Below are 24,185 nucleotides of genomic sequence, written 5' to 3'. Positions count from 1 at the left end.
TTACAGTGCACTTGGAGTGGAGGGAGTATTCCATAGAAGCAAAGAGAAAAGCTGAAACTAGAATGAGTTTTTTAAGGAGTGAGGGTACAAATATATGTGGTATTGATTTTCTCTGTTAATAACTAATTTTTATTTTAGAAAGGTAATAAGTGTTGTAACCTATTTCTATACATTTGGATTATTTACACAGAACCTTACCAAACACACTATTGGAAGTCTGGCAAAGTCAGTGGATGGTTCTACTCAGTCAGCATGAGTCATGATTATCTCTATTGCTGTCTAATTCTCAAAGCTTAGAGAAGCCAATAGTTTAGCATTTAGGAATTTTCCATTACTGACATTGATTCAATTCATTTCTTGGTTGTAGCTCTGAACATTTATTCATAAGCATTACTGAAAGCTTAAGCAGACTTAAAAAAATTGCTAATCCAATTTAGCATTATATTGAAGCCAAACTTAAAATATGGAGGAAAGCTGGTAAGGAGGACTCAATATTGAAGTTAGGTTGTTGATTTTGTGATGGACTTCAGAGTTTCAGAGAAACTAACCAAGTCTCAGTATGCAGCTACTTTTGAACAGCTTTCCACTGACTGAAGAATTGCAGATAAGAATATTTTTGGCATGTTTGGGGAGTAATGGAAACCTCTGAATCAGATGCTTTTAAACTTTGATGTTACATGGATCACTTCCCTAATTAAAACCCCTCTTTTTATGTGATGGTGTGAGCCTCTGTAACTGCAGGCGAATGCCGCATGACTGACACCACACTGCTTCACCCACCATGTGCACTTGAAATCACGTATTATTGCATGGTACTTAGGGCTTATGAAACACTCTGCTTGCTCTTCTTCTTATCCTGCTAGTTGAATATCTATTCATCCTTCCAACCCCTGTTCAGCCATCTCCTTTTTAGACCTCTGACTCAAAGAGAATTTTATATTAAGGAGACTTCTTTTTGCAATGTTCCTTTAACTACCTACTATACAAAAGCCATTTCCTTTAATAGTAGATTTGTATGTTCGTTGATTACACACTAAGCAACGGATGTTAGGCTATGAGAATCTGTTTTAAATTATTTCTATTGTTGTTGTTGTTGTTGATGTTTTCATATAATGTTACACTACTTATAGGAAGTTTTTTGATGGGCAGCACTTAAGGCTGTGAGAAGTGGTGGGAGTGCTAATTGGAGCCAATCAAACTTTAACCTACCTGCTCCTACACTTCAGTGACAAAGAGGAATTTCTTCTACTTTGTGACATAGAAAGCCTTGTTTCTGATGGATTTAAATGACCGGGGAGTTAGCCAATTTGGGGAACAGCTTTTCTGTCACTAGAAATTATAAATGTGAACATTATTATTAATTAATCTAAGAAAATAATAATTCTTGCGTATTTTGTTATTGAATTTGTGGCCAATGAACTGAGTCTGATACACAAATCAAGGGAATCTAGTATAAAGCTATTGAGTGAATAGAAAATTTTCCCCTGAGGTAGAAAACATTTCTGGTGAGGCTGAGAACCATTTTCAAAGTGATTCTCAGTTGTATTGTTAATTTTACAATTCTCTTTGCTGTGGTTTGAATGTGTCCTCTCCAAAATTCAAGTGATTTCGGTGTGGTAGTAGAGGTGGGGACTTTTAAGAGGTGATTAGGCCAGGAGGGCTGCTCCCCACTTAAGGGGATTAAGGCCCTTTCAGGAAAAAAAAAGGCTTCATTTTCAGTTAGCTTTCCTTTCTGTCTTCTGCCTATCTGAAGATGTAGTAAAAAGGCCCTCACTAAACCAGAGGCTGACACCTTGATATTGGACTTCCCAGCTTCTGTAACTGTGAGGAAATGAGTTTCTGTTCTTTATAAATTACCTAGTCTCAAGTATTCTGTTACAGCAGAGCAACATGGACCAAGATGCCATTGTATTTGCTCTCATTTATGTAAAGTTCCAGATTTGAAGAAGTGTAATGGCAAATATGAAACACGAATGTAAGTTTTACAAAATGTTTTGAAGCATTACAAGAGATCACTGAGTCTATTTTTAGGGTCTTACAGTCACATATATGAGAAAAAATATATTTTTGGTATAACTTGACTAGGTTTATTTTTATAGTAGTCATGGTAAGTTACATGTTCTGATCTTTTCCTCAGTTATTGTATCCTGCAGAATGGACTTATTCATGCATTGAACAGATACATTTGTGAATAAAAAATTAAACAGATTATGATGCACACAGATTATGATACTTGCTGAGGGAGGAAAAACAGTGCAGGTACAGGTACATGAAATTCAAACAGAGTTGTCAGGAGAGTCACATCTCTGAAGAGGGACACTGCAATGATATCTGAGCAATGAGCAGGATGAAAAGCATTTCAAACAGAAGGAAAAGTATGTACAGAAACAGCAGGATAAGAACGTGAAGTGTTCAAGGCACAAAATGCCAGCACAGGTAGTGGGGAATGAGCCAAAGGTCAGGGTTTTGAGATGAAGGGTACAGGTACACGAGGGCCGGATCAGGCAGAATGTGGATATTGTGGTATGCTGTACTCATTATGCACCCAATGAAATGAATAAGAAAGTTTCATCATATATAGTGATAATGTATTTGTCTATCTTCCATTTTGATGTGTATGACCAGAAGCATGGGTGTGGGCCAGTTTTGAAAACCTAAATGGAAATTTTGAGCCCCTTTAAGACAATATTTCTGAAAGCCAGACTTTGTTCACACCAAAAATTATTTCTTAAATCCCTGAAGCTCTACCTGATATACATGATCAAGGGCTGTAGACTTGAACATTGGGTCTGTTATAGACCATGGATGAAAGGTACGCAGGAGATAAATTAAGAAAGCATTTCTTCTGCCCTGATGAAGTACAGAAAAGAGAACCCCCAAAAGAAGGTGTTTTGTGCAAATGGTCAAAGTATTTTGACTTCTTTCCTATAAGCTGAAATCCCAGAGGAGGAGCAGGTTTGGTTGAAAGTGAAAAGCTAAAGCAGAGTGAATTTTGCTGTGATTTAGTGAGTTAGCTATGACAGAGTAAAAATGGTGGTATGGTGTGGCCAATCCCAAGTCTTCCTCAGTGCCTGTGTGGGATGGAGTCTCAGGAAGTTCTGCTAGCCCTGTGAGGATGTCAAAAGCTAGCTGAGATGGAGCAGTGTATCTGTCATGAGCCTGCCATGACCACAGTAGGAGGCTGGGGGGTCCTAGACAGATGCCAAAGGTTTAATAGCCTCAATAGAGATCCAGGTGGAGGATGTGGATGAGACTTAGAGGATATTGAAGCAACAAGGAAGGCTGAGATTGGCTCGATCCATGACAAATGACCAAGGTTCCCAAACTGAGGCAATTGATCAGAGAAGCCCTGGATTTTAGCTGTAGATGTGTGCAGGGAACCAAGTGACAAGACAGACAAGGGACATAGTTGCAGAGACCAGAGGACACAAAGGAGATCAGGGACCTGCAGGTTTGGGGCTGAGACCACCTCTTTCCTGCCACCTCAAGGTCAGAGAAACCCTCTTCCTTATAAACTCAGGTGTCTCCTTGAAGAAAAACAATGGGCTGGAGGCAATATGAAAGATTACACATTTAACAGAGATTACTGAGTTTTTAGAAAAAGAATATGTATTTATATAAAAAGATGATGAGATAGCATTAATGATCACTTTGTTCATGTATTCATTCACTTAACAAATAACCAGTGAGCATCTTTTATATACTATGCACAGGGAATACAACAGACACTAATCCCTGCCTTTCCAGAGCTTAGTGAGGGTAGTTCCTGGTTGAAGCTATAAGGAAAATAACAACAACAACAACAACAAAGCTCAATTTAAAAAAAGATACTTTAATTTATTTTCACATTTGAGTAGTGTGCTGTATTTTTAATCCTACAACAATGGGGATGAAAAGTATTCTGGTGGTATGCATGACCTTGTTGTGGTTAAGGAGAGTTAAAAATGACTACAGAGTTTATTCTTGGTTGGACATTAAATTTAAATAACTTGACATTTTATCATAGGGTTAGTCAGAGAGGCACAGAATTTTAGAGCTGGAAAGGATCTTAGAGGTCATCTGGTCCAACCTCTTAGTTTGATTAGTGAGGAAACTGACATACAGGGAGTTGAAGGGAAACTTGCCGCTAAAGCTGGGGTTTAAATATATGTTTTTTGACTTTAGTCTAGGGATCTTTATAATAGAACAGAACTTTCATTCATATCTTAGCAGGAGATAATCTATAAGCCTATTCAATTCACCTTGATATCAAGTAAACCAGGGCCCTTTGGAAATGTTTCTAGGGCTAGTGTTTATAGGTATTGGGAACATAATTGGCAGTGTTATGACACTTGAGTAGGGTAGGCGGTTAGAAGAAGAATAGAAACTCTCTAGAGTGGTAAGTTGTTTCTTCTTTTTCCCAGTAGAATGTTAAATACAGCCCAGAAAGATCCTGAGTGACCCCAGAGACAGAGTGCTTGCCAAGATGACAGCCTACTGTAAGGAGTAAAAGCTTGGGCTCAGGAATGAGACATCTGAGTTCAAATCCCAGCTCTATCATGTATCTACTAGCTTCTTAGTCAGTTGTAAAACTTGTAGCAAGAAATGTGTTATAAAGAATGAACAAAATGCTGAGAGTTGTGAATGACTTACCTTGGAAGGATAAATCAGATTTAAGTTATCTCGAAAATGATTCTACTGTCACTCACTTATATGCAGTAGTTTTTCCTCTAGAGGTAAAGCGGTAAAGTTATGGTTAGTTTATGAGGAAGAATTTACACCCCCATTTATCTCATGGTATAATTGACCAAGTGGTGTTCCACTTTATTGATGTGATATTCCTAGTTATGACAAATGAAAATTATAGTAGCGTTTGCATTTAATGCCCACGTTTTACTCTTCATGGTTTTAGCAAGACCTTGGAACTTTCCTGGGGGAGGATCACATGCACACTTTATCTTTCATGTATGATATGTCAAAAAAGAGAAAAGATTGGCAACAACTAAACTGGAGTTTAGGTGTGTGAGGTACTCTAATCATACACAAGGCTAGCTTTAATTTTGGTGAATGGTAGTGAAGGAAGAGTAAAAGAAGCAGTGTTGTGTTTTTTTTAAATTGAGATAATATCATATATGTGTCATGGTAAAACCTAAAATGCCATCTAATCCTTTCTTTCTTGCAGTTTCGTTTCCCTCCTGCACTTAATTTGAAGCTCATTAAAATATATAACTTGTAACATTGTGTTTAATTAAATGTTGTTTAACAAAAAGAACACACATGTGGTCTCACGTGCTATTTGACTAGACTTACATGGTTAAACTGAGAACCTGCAGACCCATGCATTTTCCAGTGCTTGGGATGGCATAATATCAAATGACCTTTTTGCCATTGCATGCTTTGGCACTTGTGTATTACAAACACAGCCAGACTATAACAATGAAGAAAATCAGGAAAAGAAAAGCTTACCTTTTCTCCATGATGCTTAATGGAAAATACCATGACACTCTTAGGGTACTTTTGGTTGGAAAAGTCACATGGGTTGATCTATGTGTTTTGTCACACAAAATGAGTTGGTTAGATGGAATTCTTGGTGTGTTTCAGCTGATTTGTGTTTTAGAAAATTAACATATTTATTGAGCGCCAGTTAGGACGATTTCTAACAGCACTGAGTCGGGTAGGGTATGTGTGTGAACGTGTTAGACTAAGTCAGCCTGACTTTGTTTTTCCACAACAGGAAAAATAAAAACACCCTTTCTGACCCCCCTCAGGAAAAAAACTATTCATAATAAATTATAGTCTATTGTATAGAAGACTTGGCCTTTTTATTTATGCCATATATTTTAGTATTTTGCACACTACAGTTGTGTTAATGTAAGGAATATATTTTTGTAATTTAATTAATAATCATGAAATCTTTGTCTTATTGAATACTACATTAAAGTTGAATAAGTTGATAAAGCCAACTTTTTTCCAATGTTAAATTTAAATGTTCTTTGAGAAAAAGCTAATAAAAACATTTAAGAAATATATATTTTTCTTGGTGCCCAGTGAATATTTAATTTACTGGTATCATCTGAATGCTTTATAGGGTCTCAGATTGGTTTTAAATATAGTGCTTTCCATAAAGTGAATCTAAACTTTCTAACTTAATCACAGAAAGAAAAAAGAATATAAACCTAAGGTAATGAAGTATGTTATGGATTTCCTATGATTAACAACTTTCAGATTCTTCAGCTGGTAATCAAGCCTTTGGACTTCAAGCTATATTTCATACTTGCTTGCCGTTTGAACTGTACCTTGGCTAGATGTTTATTAGTATTTATGTTGAGTTCTCTCCATTGTGTTCATGTAGAAATTGTCTCACATTTCCAATTCAAAAGAAGACAAAATGAAAGTTAATTTTTAAAAGTTGATGGGCTTATTATTTTCTTGAATTTTCCCTCAGGAGGAAGATTTATGCTATATTAATGGTAATATAGGTAAACCATGACTACAGAAATTGAATGCTACCCACAAACGCAAAATCCCTCCCAGAAGACCTGTACAATGTGTTATTTCTTATGTGCTTTCCTAAATACAAAGAAAGCCAAAGCATATGGTAATAATAAAGCATCTGCTTCAAAGATCTGTATCTAAGTTTGTTTATACATGGTCTGTATATTTAACTGCTGTATAGCACACATGTGAATTTATCATTGGTACTTATTGATCATAAAGAGAACAGTGACATAGATGTCACTACATAACTATGTAATATCTATATAAATATGTTATACATAATATAAAATCATCTTTTTATTTATAGCTTCCTTATTTATTTATAACAGTACATAATAAGCGTGTAGTTTTTGAAGTATCAGGCATCATAACTTCTATGGCAGTTTCTTTGCAAGAAGCAGGCGAATCAGATTTAGAAATAACATGATAGTACCATTAAAGCTGGAAAGAAATATAGAATTCAATTAATATTATAATTTCATTTTACAAACAAGAAAATGGTCTCAGACAGGTCAAGAAATTTGCCCACAGTGGCCCGGCATATTTACGATAGAACTAGGACTAGAACCCATTTATTTTATTTTTAGTTCAATGCTCTCATAATGATTACATTTCTTAGTTTGGATTAGAGCGGCTCGATAAAATCCATGATTCCCTTATAACTCTCTTCTCCTTCCTTATCTCTCCTCAGGGAGGAAAATAAAAAGGTGATCTTTCTCCCTGGAAGTATTTGGAGAGTGCCAATAACTACAGATAGTATCCTCCTTCGTGACATTTGATCTTTATTTTTATGGATCATTCAACTAAAGGCATGCACGTTACTCATTTTTCCCTTTTTATTACATGTATATATTAAAAACATTCTAATCATGCTTTGAAATGATTTAGTTTATTACAAATCTCTGACCTGGAATCTTATGACATTATTGACTGAATAGGAACTTTGTTAGTGATTCAGATACAGGAAGGTCTCCAAAATAATTTACATTAAAATACGAGCATTCCCTTTATCTGGAGCTAGAATAAGAGTTCCCGCAGTGTAAATCTGTCTTCTAAAAGAAAACAATTTTTAATATCATTTATTTTCAGCTGTTCACAAATTCTTTTATACCTTCTTTTCTTTCCTTTTACTTTTATAAATCCAAATTTCATCACATAATATATAAACCATAGGCTCCCAGGCACTTTGGAGGGGCTTTTTGTTAAAAAAAGCACGTGGATGTGTGTGTGTGTTTCCATCTCTTTTTTGCAAGAGATGTTTCCTCTTAGTTGGAAACCACATTTGGGTACAGACATCTGGGTATAATGTCACCAGTAGAAATTAGCAATTTTTGTTTTTCTAACTTTTGTAGCTCTGGTCAGCTTCGCATGGGCTTCTCTATCAGTTGATATGGCATCTTCAACTTCAGCCAAGAGGAGGTTATTAGATTATAAGTGCTAAAAATGATGAGTCGTCTCCACACTTCAGCCAGCATGAATACAAGCAAGATTGTAAAATAATTATAATCTGAAGCAGAGCCAGCCATGCAACCCGAGCCTATCTTTCTTCATTAATTTGTATACAGTTCTTATTTTAAGAGAACAAACTTTCAGAGGGTACTCACATGGGGCTGCTGAACCAGCTGTACAACTTTTATTTTGAAGAAAAAAAGTTGAGCCTCAGAACAGTCTGTTTTAAAGACAGGGAGGGACTTAGCCTTTTGGAGCTTGACCAGCATGTGGAAGGAGAGCTCTCATGGCTGCAATAACTTAGGGAGTTCCTACCTGGATGACACTGGGGTAGGAAGTTTTCTGTTTGTTTTGTTCTGTTTCGGAGGGTCCCGTGCACTTCTCTTGCCTGGATCAACGTGACTCTTGGTGGTTTTTGCACACCCTGCTCTGTGGGGGAGTGCCCCAACGTGCCTGTCTTATGTGGCCTCTATGGACACACTGCTCAGCTGGCAGAGAGCAGGGAAGTTTTCTCCCAGCACCCAAAAAGAGAAAGAGGAAACTACTTTTTCTTTCTGGGCTCCTTGCAGCACAATAGATCAGGATAAGCTTCCACATTTCCTCTCTGGAGTTTCTAGAGTGGTTTCCAGGAAGAAGTTAAACCTTCACCTTTAAATGGATGACCATGTCACAATCAGGAAGAAACATCTCCAAAGACCCATCTTTAGGTAAGTAATGCTACATCCCAGGTGGCTCTAGGGCTGTCAGGAACAATAGTTTCTCCCTTCATCCTTAATTTGGGGATTCTGCCACTAAGCTACAGCAGAGCAATCAAGAGTGCTTAAAGTTTAACTTCAGGCATACTGCGGGAGCCTTTTTATTTTCTGTTTTCTGAAACTTTGTGCACAAACTCTTATCAACTCCTGAAAATACATTTAAAAAAATCTTAACTATTCAAACACATAAATGACATAGTACTGGAAAAACTTTGGAAACGTTATGCAATCTCTAGCTGTTTCTGTAGGCTGTTGCACAGCCCTCTAAATAGGAAACGTTGTGCTTAGTTCTTTCAACTGATTACAGGCAAGGGCAGTGTTTCAGTGCTGTGAATACTACACCTTTCTGGAGTTAAGTGTCGGGAGATAAATTTGAACTTGATAGCTACTTTACTAGAGTACACATTTTACAGCTTGCTCAGGAATATCAGACCAGCAGTTAAAGAAACAACAGGGTGATAGGAAAAATTTTACACTGTGGTGGAATCTGTGACCAGGCAAAATGTAGATACAGTATAATGGATTGAGCTAAAGTTTAATTTTGGAGGGAGGTACACCCTTTCTTTAAGAAAGCAGCTGTTTCTTCATTGACTCTTTAATTCTGGATTCTTTAGTTACCTATTATGTACTTTAGAATTTAAAATAAAAAATAATTTAAAAGTATCTAGAAATTGAACCCTATTTTTGCCCCTCAAAGCAGAAGATTTTTAAGAAAGTCAGTTATATATCAGTTTTGTCTTTCCACAAAATAATATTCTAGATAAAGCAGAGATACTACATGTTAGCAATGTTAAAGTCAAGTTGCAACCACTGGTTTTTGTCTGGAATTAAATACAGGATGATAAAACGTATGAGCAAAATTTCTCTGTGGTTTCTACATAATGAATGAGTAGACCTCAAGGAATATAATTATATAAAATGTGGCCATTTTTACTGATTAAACATTATTACTGAATTATTAATAGCAACATTATACCTTTGTAATGCTTAAAACAAGATGTTAGCTTGAATCTGTTTTAAAGTCTTCCTTTGAACATAAATTATATTTAAATTCATATATATGGATTTAATATTACTATCCCCATCTACTTAAATATGTTTTTGTGTCTTATGCAATGATGTTGGTAAATAATCAAAAATCTAAAATAACCCCCAAAATATATTCACCTACCATATTTCCTAAGAAGTTCTTCCAATTGTATGTAGTATCTATATTCTCCCAAGTGCACATGCGACTTCAAAAAGGCATGATAGTTGCCCAGGAGATTCTAAACTCAACACCAGTGAGGCACAACTCACAGAGGGCACCCACAGCAGTTTGGAAAGGCAAGGTTGTGTTGGACAAAATCAGATCCACCTAGCCATCATCTTTATTGTATTACCCCTTTGGAGAGCTGTGGGTATTGAAGCAGGTGGTTTTCACCACTGATTTATGCCAAATCCTCATTTCTTCCTAATTAATTAATTATATGCTTAGGTGCTATGGGGAAGGTGGATTGCAACTTAACTGCACTTCTGTGCTTATTTATATAAAAAATAGAACTTTGTGGAAGCTGAGATTCTTTGCCCAGATAATTAGAATAAAATTTGTTAAATTCAAGTGATTTGCTTCATGATCCTGGTGCTCTCATACTTTCACCAGGGAATTGTTACAAGTAGGTCTAGAAATGGGTCTTTGACTGATAACAGATTAAAGCTGTATGTGAGAGCAGGATTTATTGGTCATCTGGCACATTGACAGTTGGCATTGCTTTTACCAGGTTATGATTGTGATTAGGGAAAAGGGAGATGGAGAATATCTTAAAAGATTCAAATAACTAGGCTTAATTGCACAGAGAAAGTTTGGGGCTGATTTCCATAACACAGACTTCCCGATAGCTAGTTGTACTTTTAGGGAAGCTGGCAGTGGGTTAAGCTTGCTTTTGATGCATTGCTTCTTATCTCATGCCTCACTTCGTTTTCTTCGCCAGCCTCCTTTCTTAGGCACCTTGTTCTCTTAGGCTTTCCCTAGGCTGTCTGGCATCTCACATTGAGACATCTTTCTCAAGCCTGACTTTTCAGAGACCCATGTACCAGACCTTTCCTTCTCAGTATGTACTTGTAACTGCACCCCACTTCCTAGGGGCCTTGCATACTGGATCTCAATCCACTTGACAGGCAAATCTGTACCAGTGTATTTTATGTGCTAGTGGGGCCAGTTATAAGCTTAATGGACATTTTATGAAAATAGTATCTTGGCTGTTTAAAAGTAATTCATTTAAAATTTCAGTCATTAAGAAATATTTGGCTGGGTGCCGTGGCTCATGCCTGTAATCCCAGCACTTTGGGAGGCCAAGGGGAGTGGATCGCCTGAGTTCAGGAGTTTGAGACTACCCTGGGCAACATGGTGAAACCCCGTCTCTACTAAAATACAAAAAATTAGCCAGGTGTGGTGGTGTGCACCTGTAGTCCCAGCTACTTGGGAGGCCGAGGCATGAGAAGCGCTTGAGCTCTGGAGGCGGAGGTCGCAGTGAGCTGAAATTGCGCCACTGCACTCCAGGTTGGGCTATAGAGTGAGACCCCATCAAAAAAAAAAAAAAAAAAAAGGTTAATCCAGGATTTTTTTTTTTGAAATATTTGGCTCATTGACATAGTTTCAAATTTCTATATACAGGCGAATTTCCCGTATAATTGAAGCTCCAGCTTTAATTCTAGTCACCTGGCCTTCACTGATTGACTACAAGTGTCCACTTCTGAGTTCATGGTGCTTGAGAGTTCAGATATGGGGAGAAAAATACTTATGTGCCCTCACGTGACATATCATTGAGGATATACCTAGATAAATGTGCTACAGGCAGGCAATGGGTGCCATAAAGGAGGTGATAACATCCTGGGAGATTGAAATGGAAGAGACAGATTTCAGGAATGACTCATTCTAAACACCTAAGTGACCTGAAAGATATGAGAGCAAGAGCTTTTTTTCCAATTTAATTTTCAAGATTTAATTAAAATCAGTTTTTCATCAGCACAATCATCCTAAATTTCAGAAAGTAAAAGTCATCCATCAAGTGGAAAAAGTTACTGAGAGGTTTTGGAGTAGATGGTGAACGTTGAAATTTTGTAGCTGGCTACGATATTAGGAGGCTTGGGAGGAATCTTACGTATCATTTAGATCCTGCGTCTAAGAATGTCTGGGGCTCCTACAGTAAAGATTCCAAATCATTTCCTGTAGTTAGGTTATCAAATCTATTTTTAAAAAAATTTCCTTGGAAATTTTAGGTATATATTTTCGTATCATGAGGTTATCAAATCTATTTTTTAAAAAATTTCCTTGGAAATTTTAGGTATATATTTTCATATCATGTCAATGAGGGAAGGAAGAAAGGCTAAGTTTCTTTTATGGCCAAGGCAGGAGTTTCTATTATCTCCTTTATGGCTATCATGTGGAAGTGTGGCATCAATGAGACTATCCAGCCCTGAGCATATGTGCATGGTGAGTGCCTTTTGGGCACACTGTGATTCTGCCTGCACAGGCTCTTCCAGCTCAGACTGGTGTTGAGAAAACACGATGCTCCTTTTCCTCAAGAGAAATACTTTGAGTTTTATAATTTTCTGGAAAGAAAACACAATCACAAAAGTATATTAATATATTTTCAATCAATAATACTAAGGTCCTCGGCATGTAACAAATTACTGTACATATATCTTTAAAATCCAAGATGTGAATCAACAGTTCATATATGAGACCTCACATAGATACATTCCTTTAGGCTTTTGAAAACCTTTGTTTCTATATTCCCAGAGATCTTTATCTCTGGTAATTATAATAATTTGTCTCTTTATATGACTATATTCATTAATTTGTGTTTTAATATTAAATGATGTAACACATTCAAATGAAGGATCTTTATGTAACTTTAGTAAAATAATTGTTGAAGACATTTCCACCTTATTGCATACTCATCTTGCTTAGTAAACTTTCTATATTCCCTTGTGATAAATCAACCTTAGACTATGAGGCCAAGAAAAATCTGTTTCTTCTAGTAAAATTGCACCAGTAAAAGTATTTTTCTGAATTTCACTGCCTCAAACCATTTAAGCCTGGGCTTTTGTTACAATTATTTTCTCTTACTTGATATTTTGTTTTATCAAATTCTATTATATGGGCATTTTCCCCATTTGTCTCTCCGAATTCTTTCCAGAAGTAGGCAGTGAAAAAATGAATTTAAAAAGTAAATTGAAATGATTCTTATATGTGAAACTTTAGTGTTCTTTGGAACTGACAACCTTTTGAAGCTCTTTCATGGTTCAAAAGTGATTAGGTCACTTTTGTGGTAATTTTCCATTAGAAATAAAACTAAAAAGCCACAAACAAAATCACGCAAATAGTTCCTTATTAGGCCTGTAATTGAGAACAAGTCTGTACATCCAGGATCAAAGACACTAAAGGCAGCCAGGTTTCAAGACTAGTGAACATCATATTGGGATCTTCACAGCATTTAGATCACACTGTTTCTTCTCTTTACGCCTTCTCAGAAGCTTTATTTTCACAAGTATCTGTTAGCAGAGGAGTTCTGAGTGTGTATTTGGCAGGCATATTTTCTTCATTTAATAATGGAGAAAGCAGTGGGATTAAATAGGAAAGCCTAGAAAAAGAAAAGCACATCCTAATTTTGTTTGTGGACCTAATGGGTATGGTTAATACCTATTGCTGTTAGTAACTTACTGATTTTTGAAATGTATTACCAAGATCAAAGGAAAACAAATAAACACATTTGAGTGTAAGGCAGATAATGTTTACCATGAAAGAAAATTTCAGACATTACAGTGCCTTGTTATTTTTCCAGTTGTGATAAAAGTAGCTCTAATTTTTAAGAGGTCATCACTAATAGATAAACTATGATTTGTTATACATTTTAATAGCAGGAGGTAAATTTAATGCCAGGCATTTATTCCTGCTGGTATTATTTCACCCACAGTCAGCACAATTTAAATTATCTCCAATAAACTAGCATCATAATTATCAGCAGCAGTAGCAAGTGTTGATATTAACATCAAGAGGGAAAATTCATACAAAACTTGGTGTATTTTTAGGCAAGCTATATGCATGTAATCTTTTGGATAACTCCATGAGGCAGTATTAAATCTACAATTAATAATTTTGGGTATAGAGTCAGGAACAGCGTACGATTAAAATGTGGGGAGGTGTCTCCCACTCAGGAGCTACACAAATGTCGTTTTCTCAGCTAGAGCAGCTTGATGACATGTACATTTATCTTAGACATTGGTAAGATTTAGAAATGGCTTTTCAAAGATTTGGAATGATCAAAATAAGGAAAATTAAGATTATGCAGGTAAAACAATCTACTGGTATTGTTAGTGATTTTATGCCATCTGGAAAATTTTACATTTATAGTAGTCAGACTACTTCACATAGTGTTTAGGTAAAAAGCAATGAAAAAAAGAAACAGTCATACTGATGGATACTTGTTTAAAAGATGACCTGTAGGTATGTAGAGATGGAATAAATTTAAAGAAGTCTGCAGTATTTTTGAACCTAGTCTTCTCAGTTCTGTGACTGGACATAATGGAGTTTTGACAGTTAGTTCTCATGGGAAAGCTTCAGTTTATTTATGTATTTGATTACGGCCACTTGGACACAAGCTATAATTGAGGAAAATTCAACATTTCCTGAGTTGGAGCTGCTGGAAATGTACGGGGCAAGTTCCAGTGCATTTGAAGGAATAGATGATAATACTTCCAGATTTATTATCTTTGTAATATCCAAGCCAGCTGCACTGAAGTCTTACGTTTTGTTATGTAGAAGCATTAGTTCTGAGTCAAGTTGGTATCCACGTTTAGTGTTTTGGTGTCTCCAGCCTTTAGGGTTTTAGGATATTATTTTTGAAGAGTTTTTACATTAAACCAAAACAGATATTTAAATATTAATTGTATATGTATTAACCAGCTGCTTATAGGCTTGAAAAGTTATGTGCTTTTATTATGAAAACCATCACTTCAGCTTTAAAATATTAATACTTAATTTGACTTTTTTAAGGATCAAAGAGCTTGGAACAAATTGATTAGAAACCAATGGTAATGAAAAACAGTAGGGCTGTATCTTTGTCATATAAAAGTGGCAGTTATGTCAGTTCCAACTGAGGTAGGAAAAGAAAATCCCCACCAGGTCAAGTCACTTTTAAGTTATATCATTAAATTAAATTTGGATGAAAATAGGGATATGTGATGATCTGGGCCCACCTGTTTGTTAGAGATCACTAACAAAGATGCCAAAGACATATCTATTCTAATAGTGATGTTTCTGTGAAAAAAACGAAACAAAACAGAAAACAGAAAAAAAGAGACTCTTGCTAATTTTTGGACCCATTAGGCATTTACTGCTCAGTCCAGCTGCATCCAATTATTATTTCTAACAGCACAGTGGCATTTTATCTGCACCTCTTCTGCTGTGCATCTCTCTCATTCTATTATACTTAAGTAATTAATTAGTATTAATTATATTATACTTCTATTATAATTATTATAATTCTATTATAATTAATTAAGTAAGGGGATCAGCTCCCCTACGAAACTATAAGATCCCTGAGGCTAGAATCAATACTGAATTCATCTTTGTATTTCTCATAACTTTTAGTAGAATGTATTTTATAAGTAAGAATTCACCCAAGTCTTCAACTTAAATACCTACAGGGACCACACTGGTATTGTAAATGTGTGAAGTAGGATATGGTGGGAACGTAGTAGGTGCGAAACAAAAGGCATGTAGTTTGACATTTTAAAAAACACTAAAACACTAAACAGGATCTAGCTGCAGACTGCTAGCTGGTGCCCCTTGAAATGAATGAATGAATGATAGAATGAAAAGTTTGTTTTGTTAGGTCCACACAGTGGTCTTCTCTCTATTGTTAGGGTGAACAAATGGCCAGTAGAGCTTAGTTGAAAATTCTGGCAGTTACATCCAAGAGGTATACTAGGAGGATGAGTACTTGGTTCTTGTTTCTAATCCTTATTAAAGAATGAGAAAATCAAATTAGCCGGATGTGGTGGCACACGCCTGTAGTCCTAGCTACTCGGGAGGCTAAGGCAGGAGAATTGCTTGAATCCAGGGGGTGGGGGTTGCAGTGAGCCAAGATCGTGCCACTGCACTCCAGCCTGGGCGACAGAGTGAGACTCTATCTCAAAAAAAAAAAAAAAAAAAAAAAGAAAAGAAAAAAAGAATGAGACAATCAATATACTCTACCGCATAACTGTACTGATAACTTGTATATAATTTTGTAGCATTAAAAGAATAGATGAAGTATATAATCCTTGAATGAACAAAATGCATTTGTGTTAGCACCAACTTGAATTATTCCAGTGTCAGGAAATTCATTGCCTATAGGCATTTCAAATTTGATCTTAACTTGTTAGAAAATACTTTCTTAAATTGAAATCTGTCTTCCTATCAGTACAATGTTTTTTTTTTTTTTCTCTTTTAGTGGAACTGGAACAAGAAGGATTTAAACTTTCTCTTCCATAGTTTAGCTCTTTAAACATTGAAGACAATTGTATCGGCGATTGCAGTTTGTAAATCTTCCCAAAGCATAGTGGCTTAAAATGATCTGCGCCCGTGGGTCAGCTGAATGTTTCTGCTGATTTGTGCCAGGCTTGGTTGATATCAGTGGGTCTTTTCCATGCATCTGTGGCCAGATGGTGGGTTTTCTGTGGGCCGGCTTAAGAGGAAGAGGAAACTCACAAAGTTTTTCAAGGTTGTGATTAAGTTTGATTGAGTTAAGTTGTTACTGTCCCATTTAAAAAACAATAAAAAATCCACGTGGCCAAGCCCAGTGTTGGTGTGCGAGGGCATAACCAAAGGGTGTAGATACGAGGAAGCATTTGCATTTGGGTCAGTTAATGCGATTATTCTGCTCTTAAAACGCTTATGCTTTTTTTGATTCTTCTTTCCCTTACTCCATCTGCAGTTCATTCCGCCGTTGAAGAAAAAGCACATAGTTTGATCTTCATTTCATGTTGTTAAGTGGTCTAAGTGACCAGTGAGGATAGGAAAAAAATATATATGAATGAAGCAGTGTAGTCCAGATGACTCTCATGTGACCCAAGGGTCAAACATGGTTCACCTGACTCCAGGGTTATAGCATGCCTGAGATTCCTGGTTTAAGAAGTTTTAAAAAGTTAAAAAGTAAAAACCATTTCACCTAATTGCCCTAAAACATGAGCTATTACACCCCTAATGACTGCCCACATTTTCCCAGTTCTTTTTCAATAATTGATTTTTACCAAGTGTCATGCTAGCCGACTTGATGAAATTAATTATTTTAATAGAAGCTGAACATAATTAATTACATAATTTTGGGCAATTCCATTCCAAATACACTAAAACTATGACAGGGAAAGGAGGCTTTGGAAATCGTAATAATAAAACAGAGCTTCCTTATGCATTTGAATCTAATTTGAGTTCTAGCCATAATGTGTATTCTCTTGGGACTTAAATTTATTATCTTAAAATTTTTTTATGGGATAGATTTATGATAACGTTTTCTATTTTGAACCCTCCTAAACACCACTATAATAGGTAAATATTTTTGTAATACCTGCAAATTATATAACATTTATTTTGAAACAGTGATTCACAAAATGAATTTTTTTTAAATTGACATTAGACTTGCAGTTTACAAAAACAAAAACAAAACACAACAAACTTCTGCATTTGTAACCAGAGATTTTGATTCGTTAACTCTGGGGATAGAAAGGTTTGATGTATTCCTACAAGCTGTCTGATTCATTGCTAGATTTGGGACCCATTTCCTTGATGATATAATTTACACTAGGAATGGAAAGGCAAAATAATTTGTAAAACATTTTGATAAGATTAACATCATAATTGGAGATATAAGCTATTTTTTTCTTTCATTTTTCATGAAAAATCTCTGTTGGGTACAGTGGACTTCTGAATATGAAGAAGGATAAATGTCTCCTCTAAAAAATCTTCAATGCTTTTTTAGGATATAGAACAGAGACAAACTACCATGAACTTCAAAGCAACGGTTCTCAATATTGGCTGTGTCTTGCACTCACTGGGGAATTTTTAAAAATCCCAAAAATTAGGTGGTATTTCAGACCTACTGTATCAAAATCTCTGGGTAAAACCTAGGAATCAGTGTTTTTCTTAAATTCCCTAAGCCACACTTGAAAACCACAGACCTAAAGAGAAGCACACATAAAGTACAGTGACAGAAGAAGGGAAAACACTTGCAGGTGAACACTGAAAGGTGAATAGGATTCTGACAGGCAACTGGAAGAAGGAAAGAACATTAGCAAAGTGGTATAGCATCAGCTAAGGCGTGGGAATCTAAAAGTGCATAAAGTGTTTGGGAAAGTCTCAGGAATAGGGAGAATTCTTCATTGGCCAGCCAAGTGCTGAGCATCTGCATGTGAAGGGATGCGTGGCTCAGTTTGGTTTGGGCTAGAGAGTCCAGGGCCATACAGTGTGTGTCTGTTGTGTGACTGTGTATTGTCACCCATGTGGCATGATGTTGAAACTGACAAATCCAATGAACTGAATCTTGAGCTCAGCATTTCCAAAATACCGTTTGGTCGTAGGTCACCATTCCCCCGAGATACTCTGAACAAAAGCATCAAATGAGCTTGGGAATTACTTCCAGTCACACTAATTTCCCTCTTAGAGATTTACAAAGCATATTAGAAGTTTTGTAGTAAAACTCGTTTACTCTAATATTTTCCTAAACACTCTATTTATGTATAATGCTTATTAATATCCCCAGAAAGTAGTGTTCCAAAGAAACATATTTTAGTTTTCCTAAATTTCTCCAAAACATGCCTTCTTTATTTTTCTGAAATTCACTGTGCTTCAGCTAGTCTTTTCTCCTCCTTTAATTATTTCTTTTCTTATTTATGTTTTCTGGAAGATAGCCTGTCCTCAAGAAACTTCTCCATAGTTAACATTTTTCATCTCCTTTTAGAGAAGTCAGGCAAAAAAATGTTGCCTAGTTGAAGGAATAGTTAATGTTTTATTACATAACTGTGATGATGTGAGTTTAAAAAAAGGAAGAAGAAATATTTTGAAAAGATTGGGAGAGGATGAACAATGTCACATTATTGAAACAGCTGAGCGTAAATTAAGAAATAACAGATGGAAGTTATGTGTGGATTATCACACCCAGGTGTCACTGTACACCCATTTGGCAGCATTTTAACTTGCCTTTGTGTCTTTTCCCTTGCTTCATCCTGAAGAGATTTTTAAAAAATCATCGCCCTGAAATTCACACTTAGTGAGAAATAGACAGTTAAACATCTACGAATAATGCCATGTTGAATAATGATAATTTGTAGGTGTGTAGAATCCCATATTTAGTTTATATTTTTTAATTTTATACATCTGTTATACTATTTGCTTGCACATTTGCCCTGTAATGAAACCATATAGCTCCCCATTTCATAGATGAAGAAATTGAAGTTCAAATGGTCACAGGGAGTTAGAGAAAGAGACACGGGACACTGACATTAAGAACAGGCAGATTAAGTGTGGCTTGCCATTACAGATTTAGTTTTTATGACAAATATGTTAGGAGAACTTAGTGTGTATGCCAGGCCAGCCATATGGTTCTTCTTTGAGGTATAACCCATTCTCAGTAGCCAAGGAAGTGATTTGAATGTCCTTAAACATTGTTTTTAGCTACTTAGAGTTATTTAATACCCATGATTTCCATGCAAGTTTCCTTTTCTAGACATGGAGAGAGAAAAAAAGTTGAGATAAGTAAATTATATGTTTTCAGTGTCATACGATTTACTGTGATGACTGCACAAATATAGATTTAACATATCACATATGATACACTTACTAGAAAATTTAGGACATAAAGAACTGTCTCTAGAAGAAGTAAAGACAGGAGGGAAAAAATAAAGTTCAGGCAGTTGCTTTGAAAGTGTTTCTAAACAGAAGAGATTTGTTGCTATCATAATATAAATAACATTTTCCTAGACAGCAGAAAGATGTAGATCTTGAAGGATATGACTTCTAGGTTGTACAAGACTAGAACTGGATTTCATGATTTCATTAATAGAAATGATTAAAATATAATTTGACAGCCATCCTATTAATCTATATTTTCAGACATTGTTTTCCATCAATTTCCTAGTATCCAAAATGCTAAAAATTCATTGTTTTATTTTAATGTGTTTGAGACCATTCTTGGGTGCTATGAAGCTTGCATGTTTTGTTATTTTAAAATATTTTACTTATTGTGATTTTCTGAAACATACCAAGAATTTATTTTCTGAAGAGAAAACATATTCCACAGTTGGCTAGGCAAACAACACAAAGCCCTCAGAAGGCTATTTTCTCTCTTTTAGGAATAAAATATTTAGAAAGTGTTTATTGAAGGCAATATATTTTATGTGGTACAGAGTGGTAAAGACAGAATTTTTTTAAAAATGCTTCTATCTGTAGGGTAGAACCATTATTTCATGATGTTTACTTCAATAATAATCTATCCCAAATTGGTGCTTACTTAAAAAATGGAAAATACTTTCCGACTCCAGTCTAAGGAGCTGAACAGTTGTACCAAATGACCACTGAGCTAAACATTATGTAAAATTTCTTTTCAATTATTCTGTACAGTTTTTAGACAAATTGATGTAGAATTTGAGCTGCTAAAGTTGAAAAATTTTGATCCGTGTGTTTAATCTGGATAATTTGTTCTGCTTTATCCTTCTTCCTGCCTACCAACACATCATTTCCCACTCTCTCTACTAGCTCAGTTGGAATTTAGCTCACTCATCCATTTAATGGAAGCAATGTCAACACTGAGCTAATGAAGGACCTTCGCTTGAATCTTTCTTTTTTTCTTCATTTAGATGTCTAGATAACAATTTGATGCTGCCCCTTCCCACCGCCCTCTCTTTTCTTTCATCCTTTCTCCCTTGACAGAAACCAGAATGCCTAATATTTTCTATGTGAGAACAACTTGCTGCATATCCAGAAAACAAGTGTTTATGCCAGTTACTATGTTATCCTGAGGAGTTCTACCTACCTCTGTAAACAAACATTAGGACATTGAAGGTCACCTTAGATCTGTGAGTTTATATCTGAGCAGATAGTGGCCTTAGGACTCCTAGGTAGATGTTGTTTCTGGGTTTTCCCTTAAAGAATGAGACCCCTGGGGGGGTCTGGAATTCCACATTTAAGACTCAGACTAGAATGCTTAGGTGATATCTTCATAACTTATTGAGTTACTTGCAGATGTTCATTCTATTCATTCTAAAATAATTTCCTCTTATCTACTCCATCTAGTTACAATTCGATCTCTTCCTTCCATTCATTTATCTTCAAAATGTAGACCAGGAATCGTCCTCTGCTTCCATGTCTTCCCATGAACTTCTTCTGTCCTTTGTGAATACACCTCTTCTCTTAATCTCAACTGTCTTCTGTTAGGTGATCCTCAAATTTACATGTGCAGATCTCAACTCTATTCTGAGTGACGATTCACATTTCTTTACATTTCTTAAACATGTCCACCTGATGACCTCCTGATACCCAATACTACCAATACTAATCTCTCTGAAAGAGATTTATAATGCATGTATAATAACAATAATAATAAGTTCAGAAGCACATGCTTATCTCTCCAAACCTTGTCCCTTGTAACACTAGTGCACCATGAGATTTAATAGATTTATCACACACACATATGTGCACACTAACATAAACACAGACACACACAGACACAGGATTACAAGAGGATTTCCCAGAACTTTATAATGTTTATGTTAAATGTAAATATTTAAGGCAAAGATATGATATTTAGTGTTTCCTAAATTGACAGTGGAACTTTCTTTGTGCCAAATATCTATAAACATATGAAAGTTTTCAGTAAATTGTTGTTTCAGAAATATTGCTTAGAGGAACAGGTTAGCCTAGCTGCTTTGAGCCTCTTTGTTGAAAGCTGTTAAGGAAAGCATAAAACACTTCCCTGTACTTTTAATCCTCTTGTCATTTAGATTTCAAATGTCTGTTATTTTTCATGCTTCTCTACTTCTTATCATTCTTAACAAAACAATTATCAAGTCCTTTCATTTATGTCCTTAGAACATTTCTTTCTCTACTCTTTTCTTTGTGCTTCTCCACTTCAAAGCCCTCTAGCCTCCCATTTAAAATTTAATGATATTTAAAAATTAATCTTCTAGTCTTCAGCCCCTCTTCCACAGTTCCTTGGTTCTCAAGTTATCAGATTAGTCTTTAAACTTTGTCATGGTTATGTCACTCCTTTCATTTGTAATTTGCCATGGCCCTTTATTTTCTACCAAGTGAAACATGGATTCTTCTGAGATTGCAAGCACTTTATACCTACTCTCCATCTATTCCGTCTCTTTCCTCCTTTCACAACTCTTATGCTACGGTCATTCTGGGTGACTTATTGCTCCTAGGACCTGTCTTACGCTTCCCTTCCTAAGCCTTTGTCTACTCTGCTTTGTCTGCTTTTATGCTTCTCTCTCTTTTGTCTGAACTGGTCTCTGTCCTCGTCCATGCTTCAAGTCCTAATTCAAATGCCACTGTCTTTATGAAGGGCTCCCTGATTGTTCCAACCAAAATAAGCTTTTATTCCTTTGAACTTGCATGGCAGTAGTACTTTATTTGTAGCTCTGAATTTCTGAGTATATTTCTCAGTAATTTGTGTCATTGTTTAATGCATGTCCTATTTCCCCTTCTTAGTGTAAACTTCATGGCTAAGACCCTGTCATATCCATAGAATTAGAGAATAATCAAGTTAGAAAGACCTTGTATCTAGTGTAACTGTCTTATTTCATAGATAAATGAAAAACTCTAAGACATTAAGTATTTTGACTAAGTCCTCACAGCTAGTTAGTGGTAGAGTCAGGACTAGAACACACATCAACTCTCAAGCCCGTGCTGTTTCTAGTCTAATTTATTTGTGCCTCTTGTTCTTATAGCCCATGGCAGTAATAACCATTGAGCATCCACTACATGCCAGGGATCTTACCTACATTATATCTAATTGTAACAGTAATACTGAAGTATGGGCATTAGTATCCCCATATTATGGATAAAGAAACTGAATTTCAGTGAGCTTAAATAACTTTGCTGGGTAGAAGAATTTGGAGTCAAAGCGAGGTCCACTTGATTTCAGCAACTATGCTCTAGAGTCAGATATTGAATGAATAAACAGAACTGTCTACTGTTTAGGGTGGGATCTTGGAGTAGTCATTTCTGGAAACTAAAAATTTGGATAGCTGTCTAAGAAACAAATCTCAGCCTTCAAAATGATTATATTTAGTTGTCACGGAAGTGCAAATTGAAACCACAATGCAATACATTTATATTCTTTCTGAAATGGCTAAATATAGAAGTCAAAAATTTACCTAGGTTGGTGAGAGTTTAAAGCAGAATTTCTCGACTCCAACACTTAACATTTTGGAATAGATAATCTTTTTTTTTTTTTTTTTTTTTTTTTTTGAGATGGAGTCTCACTCCATTGCCCAGGCTGGAGTGCAATGGTGCGGTGTTGGCTCACTGCAATCTCTGCCTCCCAGGTTCAAGCAATTCTCCTGCCTCAGCCTCCCGAGTAGCTGGGATTACAGGCACATGCCACCACACCCGGCTAATTTTTGTATTTTTAGTAGAGACAGGGTTTCACTATGTTGGCCAGGCTGGTCTTGAACTCCTGACCTGTGATCTGCTCACCTCAGTATCCCAAAGTGCTGGGATTACAGGCGTGTTGTTGGTGCCATTTTGTTCATTGTAAGATGTTGAGCAACATCACTGGTCTCTACCCACAAGATTCCAGTAACATCCTTTTAGTTGTAAAGACCAAAAGTGTCTCCAGGCATTGCCAAATGTTCCTGGACATTTGTGAAATTATGACCAATTGAGAACCATTGATTTAGAGCAATTGGAACTCTCATACATGGCCGATGGGACTGAAAGGAGGTACAACTTGAAAAACTGTTTGTAGTATCTACTAAAGGTGAACATAGGTATATCCAGAAATTCCAAGCCAAACAGAAGTAAATACATACCCCAATTGTCATCAAAGACCTGTACAAGCATGTTCTTAGAGGCACTATTCATAATAACCTCAAACAAAAATACCACTCAAATGTTCATCAACAGTAGAATAGGTAAGTAAATTGTGTGGAATGCTATACAGCAGTGAGAAAAGAGGAACCAAAAATACATGCAACAGTGTGTGCAAATATCGCAAACACAATTTTGAATGGAAGGAGGCAGACAAAAAATATATTGTGTGATTCCATTTTTTTAGGGTTCAGCAACAGACAACACTAATGTAAAAAGTGAAAGATTTATATAAGCTGAAGAAAAAACAGAGTATGCAACACTAATGTAGGACAGTGGTTATCCTTGGAACCACTTAAAGTGAACATGAAAGGGTCTTCTAGGGTGTTGGCAACGAACATTCTGTTTCTTTGATCTGGCTTCTACTTACATGGATGTGTTTCATTTATGAA

General features: G+C 36.0%; 1 protein-coding gene across 26 annotated transcripts in view; it reads left to right on the top strand.

Annotated features, from left to right (window-relative positions):
* Positions 1-24,185, top strand: part of PDE1A (phosphodiesterase 1A) — a 391,847-nt gene that overhangs the window by 86,743 nt on the left and 280,919 nt on the right. For 2 of the 26 annotated variants that reach the window (XM_009443684.5, XM_054678810.2), the window contains exon 1: positions 8,175-8,633. The exons of 22 other annotated variants lie outside the window; for them this stretch is intronic. In XM_009443684.5, the coding sequence (XP_009441959.2) occupies positions 8,581-8,633 (53 nt within the window). In that variant the 5' untranslated portion in view covers positions 8,175-8,580. Of the gene's footprint in view, positions 1-8,160; positions 8,634-24,185 lie in introns of those variants that run through there. 2 more of the 26 variants (XM_009443688.5, XM_009443687.3) reach the window with 2 other exon arrangements.

Source organism: Pan troglodytes, chromosome 13, assembly GCF_028858775.2.
Source record: "Pan troglodytes isolate AG18354 chromosome 13, NHGRI_mPanTro3-v2.0_pri, whole genome shotgun sequence".
Taxonomy (NCBI): Eukaryota; Metazoa; Chordata; class Mammalia; order Primates; family Hominidae; genus Pan; species Pan troglodytes.
The sequence above is the reverse complement of the archived record's forward strand: the minus strand, read 5'-3'. Positions and strand labels throughout refer to the sequence as shown.